This window comes from Trametes versicolor (assembly GCF_000271585.1).
Source record: "Trametes versicolor FP-101664 SS1 unplaced genomic scaffold TRAVEscaffold_11, whole genome shotgun sequence".
Classification (NCBI taxonomy): Eukaryota; Fungi; Basidiomycota; class Agaricomycetes; order Polyporales; family Polyporaceae; genus Trametes; species Trametes versicolor.
Window position 1 is genome coordinate 1,464,235 of NW_007360331.1, and position 7,024 is coordinate 1,471,258.

At 53.5% G+C, this 7,024-nt stretch overlaps 3 protein-coding genes across 3 annotated transcripts; 1 reads left to right on the plus strand and 2 right to left on the minus strand.

The window, feature by feature from the left end:
- Positions 1-954: 954 nt before the first annotated feature.
- TRAVEDRAFT_23401 (uncharacterized protein) lies at positions 955-2,032 on the plus strand (the record flags this gene model as incomplete). The annotated part of the gene is made up of 5 exons (XM_008044381.1): positions 955-1,117; positions 1,266-1,294; positions 1,349-1,609; positions 1,649-1,653; positions 1,963-2,032. 5 exons carry the CDS (start codon positions 955-957, stop codon positions 2,030-2,032), a joined length of 528 nt encoding a protein of 175 aa, XP_008042572.1.
- A 406-nt stretch (positions 2,033-2,438) lies between these two features.
- TRAVEDRAFT_132465 (uncharacterized protein) lies at positions 2,439-3,289 on the minus strand (the record flags this gene model as incomplete). The annotated part of the gene is made up of 2 exons (XM_008044931.1): positions 2,439-2,882; positions 2,927-3,289. The coding sequence occupies 2 exons, from the start codon at positions 3,287-3,289 to the stop codon at positions 2,439-2,441; spliced, it is 807 nt and encodes a 268-aa protein (XP_008043122.1).
- Positions 3,290-4,173: 884 nt separating this feature from the next.
- On the minus strand, positions 4,174-5,231 carry TRAVEDRAFT_51982 (uncharacterized protein; the record flags this gene model as incomplete). The annotated part of the gene is made up of 4 exons (XM_008044603.1): positions 4,174-4,225; positions 4,278-4,394; positions 4,446-4,592; positions 4,921-5,231. 4 exons carry the CDS (start codon positions 5,229-5,231, stop codon positions 4,174-4,176), a joined length of 627 nt encoding a protein of 208 aa, XP_008042794.1.
- Positions 5,232-7,024: the final 1,793 nt, after the last annotated feature.

A 7,024-nucleotide genomic window follows, 5' to 3' on the forward strand; every position in this document is an offset into this window, starting at 1 on the left:
CTGCGACCACGCTCGCAGTCGAACCGTTCCCGCCGAGGTCGAGACGTGGTTGCCCGCAGCGCGCACGGGCCTCCGCGGGTCGAGCGCCGTCAGGACGTCGTGAGGAGTATATAGTCGAGAGCCTGTAGAAAGTCCGAATTGTGTTAGCAAATGCTACGAGGGGCGCCGGAGACGACTGCATACCGTTTGACGATCGTTGTCGTGGTCGTACGCGTGGGGGCGAGAGCGAGAGCGCAAAGGCCAGCGCCCTCGGGGGACTCGGAGACGCGCCGGGAGCTCCCACGAGCACACGTGCGTGTCTTCCCAATTTGGACTTTCGACTTTCGACTCCCGAGTTCCGAACGGGCGCTTCCTCTACCTCCTTCTGCGCCGCGTGCAGTGGCACACTCTCTCGGCTTTCCACAATCCATCCTCGGCCAACTCCAGCCAGTTTTGCGCCTGTTGTTGCACGACTTTTTGTCATACCTTACATTGTTGCAACAAAGCGACCCCGCCGCGTGCTTCGCGGGGATGTGTCACGCTGCCCATTTAACCCGAGCAAGTAGCTAGCCTGACCACACATGGAGCTCTCAGATTGATGAGATCACTCCAGTTCATTCCGAAGAGGTCTTAAGGCCACACCCAGCCGAGCCTTGTGACGATCCCGTATTCCTCAGAAAGGTTGTCCACTGTGTGACGTGTGTATACAAGCATTCCCGAGCTCGACCGTTTACCCTCAGTCCTCGCAACCGAGATCCGGACGACTGAAACTCGTGGAACACCATGTGAGCTCCACACTCCCTTCTACATTGTCTACACTGCTAACGGCTCCGGAATGTTGGGACATTGCGTCAGTGACCGTCGACATTCCTTTATACGTTGACGCACACGTCGATTTTTGCTTTGTGGTAACGTCTATATAGCACGCTGAAGTGATTGCCCACCGACATTCCCAGATTTCCCACCTTCACCACTATGGACCCAACCTCTGATATCGTCTCTGTCTTCTGTGCTGCCTGCGTGGAAATGTCCAGCAGCGCCACAGATGAAGATTTCAGCAAAGTATTGGCTGACAATCACGGCACGAGCTCGCTCCAGGAGGTTTCTGTAGGACTCGCGTGTATCATGGGGGACAATTGTGCGTATCTCCTCTACTCTGTGATGAGCTCGTTCATCGCCATACTGACGACGAGTGAAGTTGCTTTAGCGATAACAGACGACTGCATGCTCCCTCAAGCGCCAGAAGATGCTTACGATAACACCTCGTTCACCATCATGATCGACAGCAAACTCCGCGTTGCAAGTGACGAGGCGAGTACAATCTCTATTTTCTTGCCTTCGGAATTGCTTTGAACTGATCATCAAGCAGCGGTGTAAGCTGGTTGCGCTCAGGACGCACTCCACCTCCCTGTGGACTCAGTTGTGGTTCCATCGCGACTGCGAGTACTGGGATTTCCTCGCTTCCCTCTCCCAAGCTAAGGCGACCACCGCTACGCGTCGCGAGCTAGTCGACTCCAAGTTGTCCGATTTGCTGGAGGACTTCTCCTGCTACTTCAAGCCCACGATCATCCCCGACACCGATCCCGAGATGGTTACCGGCCCGAACCGTGCCTGCGAGGAATACCAAGACGTGCGTCAGTGAATCCTTATCTACCGAAATTGCACACAGCGCTGGTAAGTGCATTCTCACTCGCTCTCTTCCTCCGCGACACTGTTAACCGACTCCTAGATGGCATCGCGAATGACATAATAGCATATTGAGTATGAGATGAGATGAGAAGCGCGCGCGGAGGGGGGAAGGGTCTCATACTGTGTATAATCTTGAGTGAACGGCATATGTTTGACTGACCTTGCTGCGACTTTGTGCCATTGACGATTACGTCTGCAACATCCCGTGAGAGGCCACGGTGGTTGCGCGTTAAGCGTAGTCGTGCAACTGAGTACTGAGAACTTGATCAGCTGGAGCTGTCAAACTGCTTACAGCCAGCCCACACATACTGCTGCGTTCGACGAGTGTGGTATTTACCCGTACGTGTACACGAATGATGCATAACAGTAAATATGTGGTTCTGCGGCACTGTATCTCCGGCCAGCCCGCCTCCAAAATTCCATAGAAATTGATTATGTTCCGCTATCGGCTGCTCCAGCATCTCGACCTGCACGAGGACGTTGACCCCGACCTGCTTGACTTTGGCGCAGTGGTGTGTAGCTGGGAAATTAGGGCGACAGTAGTGAACGCCCGAAAGGCGGAGAGTATGCTACATTCGCAGGCGCGAAGGGGTACATCACAAGGTACACGTATAACTACAGATTTCATTGCGATGAGAATAATATTGAACAGAGGGCAGCCCAGTACGTTGATCCATGCCGATATTCGAGTCCCTCAACGATAGGGACCTGGCTTGTTGAGTTCGGCCATGTGTGCTTCGATTGCACTTCAAAGATGATGCCGCAGTGAGTCATATGCGGGTGGCGAGAAGGAGAAGAACATACCGCCAAACTGCTGGACAGTGGTCGAATGAATACGTCTCCTCGCTCCGACAAAGATCTTCTCTAGCGAAGTCGCCAAGCTTTGCATACCATGTGGCATCGTATGCATTACGAGGTAAGCCCTTCACTGCATCGCGGCTGTCGTCGACCTTCGTGCTTTGCATGCGCTTACGAGGCTGATTTCCCCGCGCATTGGAAGGCCTGGAAATGGCCTCGACGGCGTCGAAACCACGCACCCAAAGTGTCACTCGCTCAGGGCGCCAAGACTTCCTCAGGATACGATAGTACTTGACCCCATTCTGGCTATCAGACTCATCGGAACTCATCCCATCGACTCCGAGTTGCTCGAGCATTGGGAGGTGTGGGGCTAGCTGTGGATACTTCATAGCAACATGCCGACGCCGGAAAAAGAGCTGCGACACGATTGAGGTTATTTATGTCGACGAGGTCGCATTACTGGTGGCGCGACACATACCGTGATCTTCCGCTGTTCCCGATTAGCCTTGCTCTGCAATTGATGCCGGGCATCCGCGGAGAGCTGTTGCTCGCGATAGTTCTTGCGCAGGGTTCGAACGTGAGTTGTGAATGCGGCAGCCACTTCTTCGACGTTTTCGCAATCGAATCGTCCCGAGTCCACGAAGGCGCGGGCGAAAACCATGGAGGCTGATTTATTCCACTTGTTCAGTGCACCTTGGCTGATGTCGATTTTGAAATGGTCTTTGTCGCAGCAGTGGTTTCCCGTACCGTCAAAGCGAGCCACTTCTTCAGCGGCCGCAAGGCAGGAAGGGGGAAAGGGGGAATTACACGTCGCTCGTTTCATGAGCTCACGAGCAAACACCTGAACGTCGCGCTAAAACGTAGGGTCAGCGATATATCGTGTTTATAAATGGCTTCGGAGCGCACTTCTAAGGTGCACTTTTTATCTGTGCGTCTTTTGGGAGAGCCCTTGCGTTTAGGCATGAATCCCGGTTTTACCGACGAGTTGGAACCGTTTCTCCGGGCATCATTGTTGCCATTGCCATGCGACGAGGTATTCTGAGAAGAATTGTGCTGCGATGATCGATGAGGCGATGACGTGGTGGGTTGGGTGGCATGTGCGGTGGATTGTTCCCTCAGTAGTGCGACGATATCCGTGGAAAATTCCCTGAAAGACGTCACCAGGTTCTCCAAGCCTCGGCGTAGCTCAAGCACTTCCTGGCGTGTCGCAGCGGCCTCCTACCGAGCGTATTGATGTTAACGCATGACTTATACAGACCATCGAAAACTCACCATTGGGTTTGCCGCCAAGGCGTGCAAGTGAGCAGAAGTTAACCTGTTCCGCTCGGCGAATCGCATGTTTGCCTCATGCGTAGCCTTCGGATCTCGTCTCAGATTTTGATATGCAGGGGCCGCCTGAGGGTTTCTCGGTGTTGTACCAGAGTCCGGCCTCATGTTGGGCGCATGAGACCCTCGCCCTATCCTGCCTCGAGCAGATGGAGAGCTATCATGTTCACTAGGCGAAGGCTTTACTTGGGAATTAATGCTGTATAAGCGCTGCAATACAGCTCACACATACCGACGAATCCACTCTTCTTCTTTTGTGGCGTGGTTGGCGTGCGGCCGTACTCGGGATGGAGGGCCGGGGGGGTGTCTGAGCACGCATTTTCCCCTTACTAAAATCGTTGCTCAGTTTCAGGCATGCTGCCATCAAGACTATGAATTGTCTCACGCCGTTTCACGGTGAATCGAACCACGGTCGCCGTATCTCTGCTTGGGTCTGTAACCAGGATATTAGTAGCAATACGCCACCAGGACAAATTATCACGCACCGATCACCATTATCAAAGGACGTGCCGCCACCTTCGCGATGATACGGCGAGGAGTTTGTTGGGGTTGACAGTGCCTGATCTCTTGGTGCGGCGTCCTGGTAGGCACTGTGCGCGTAGCTGTCAAAGGTGAATTTGGGAATGGGGCGCTTCTTAACAATATGTGCTTACTTGACATGTCCACTGGGGCCAGAGGCAGTGATATCCGCGCTTGCAATCCACCGTTGCTGTACGTCACCGGGCTCAAACGGAGCCAGGCCCGATTGCACTGTTGCATTGCGAAAACCGCTATGCATTTCCAAGGCCGGCGGTACCGATCTACATCAACTCACATAGTCAGACTTATGGTAAAGTGCCACGGCATCGCCATTGGGGTGATGGAGAACTACTTACGGATACAGGGAACTTGAGGACGAAGCCGGATCGGTAAAATGTCTTGCGTGTTGTCTGCCCATGTCGCCATGTCAGTAGGGGGGGAAAGGCGCCTATAGAAAATGTCCACCTTGATTCATTTCCAGCACTTTCGTGCCCGACTGATGGATGAAATCTAGATGAGACCTCGACAGAGCGACCACTATCAACATAACTTTAAGCCACGTCGTTCCCGATCATTTGCACAAACAGTGACCCTCGAAGCACTACTGACCTCATCGAGGAGAACTGATCTGGATTTGCAGACGATTGATATGTTACGCCGGACGTAGGAGAGGTGGGCATGTTGTGGCCGGTGTCCAGTCCGACGTGTTCGTAGTACGAGCTGTGGTGGTGGGAGGTTTCCGACATCATCTCTTGATCGATGTTCAGCTCGTCGTTTTCTTCGCGCCGGTGAGCGGCCCTGAATACCTCCACGTCGTTCATGATATCACTTGACGCTCGTCTGTAGGTATACTCGGCTTCGTCTGTGTTGTCGGTGTCGATTTTTTCGGTGTCAGTTTCATCGGTGTCGGTTTCGTCCATTTCGTCGGAGTCATGGTCGTCAGTAACGCTTGTACTTGTATATCCCTGATCAATTCCCTGCACACTGTAGCCAACTTCGTGATCACGACGAGCAGCTTGGTCGTAACGAGAAATATCGGGTGTGTGGGAGATGAGATCACCGCTTAGCGTGGCGTGGTCCGCACGACGGCCTCCATGCGACACATCTTCCATGTACACAGATCCATGCGAAGAGGCAGCGTGGGCTGGGGTCATCTGTTTGGTCTATGAGTGAGCAGCCGTAGTCGGGGTGACCGATGGTATCCTACGTTCGAGTGGGTGTGGTCATTGCCGCCACCAAGTTCCGCCGCGGTGCCGGCGTCCCCTACGTTGTTCCACCTTGGGGAATCTTCCCATACGTGACCTTATGAACGAGTGAAGCCCAAGTTTATATAGTGTAATTGAGGTTCGTACCTGCCTGCAGGGCCATTTGGTCATCCGAGAAACCTTGAAGGGCTGGGATGACCGAATCTCAAGTGTTAAAACCGCCTCATACTACCAAATGAGAAACGGGATATACAGTTTGCGACACGGTAAAGGCCTTCATGTGCGGCAGGATCTGCGGAATGCGCGTTGAGTGACCGAAGGATCCCTTTAAGAGTAAAATACCCACTTTCTTGGGATGTCTCGGTGCTCGAGAAGTGCTCTGGTGCGGGCCATCTTTGGTGTAGTTCCCAGTTTCCATGCACTTGTGGACCAGTCAGTCAAGTGAATCCATCTGACACAATTTACGGACCTTCATAGTCGTCAGGTTGTGCAAATTGATTTCCTGGTTGAAACCCGGACATTCTTACGATACCAGGAACCGGCAGCAGGATATGGAGGGTGCCGGTCGGAGGGTCGGTGGGGAGGTTGGATGCAACCGGAGTGTCGGGCGTCGTACGATGAGGTTCAGGACCTTTAAGGCAGGACGATATGCTTCGTGAACACCAGAAGAAAGGGCTTGCAACTCCCAATGGGGGTTGAGACCATCAAGTCATTGTACGCTTATTGCATTCCGCACAACATCAATAAGCCGTCACAAAGAGCTTGTCAAAGATGTAGCGTCAGTCTCGGCGAACCTCCATTCGCGTACTCTGCCGCGCATTTTGCACAGAACGAAACGACATGGCACAGCTACTTAGGTCCCTTCGAAGTATCGGCGAGCATGTGTGTGGCTCGACCCAAATGCTGGCATACGGGACGGTATCAGCCGAAAAGGTTGGCGATGGCAAGAAAGCGCAGGTGCTACAGCCCGATGTGCTTTCCGCTACAAGATCTTTCATCGTACGTATACTTGGTAATGATATGATATTTGGGCTGCAGGTTTAAGTGGCTCATGATTTTTGCTTTGTTGCTGAGTCGCGTGGACCGACAATCTGCGGTATCGAAATATGAGCGGAGGCGGACAGAACGAAGCACATTGCATCATCGAAACAACTATCGTCCGTCGGCATGCGTTTTGTGGAGTCGCAAGCGATGCTGAGGGACAGCTGTTGACGCGCGAAATCCGAAACAAGCGTACATGCTGGCTCTTGCGGCAGGCGCTGACGGGCCGCTCGCCGTTGTACGTCCGGGCGAAGAGCCGTGGACGCGGACGAAGGAGCGCATATCCAACTAAGTTGACTTCGGATTGAATGGTTGTGAGCACATATGTACAGACCGAGCAGTGAGGAAATGAAACGAACGATTGGGGTGCTAGGTCTGCGGCGGCCGCACTGAGATCGAGCGTCCAACCATCTGCGAGGGTACACAGACCGACGGAGGCGGAGCGCATGGGAAGTTGTTGGCGGACC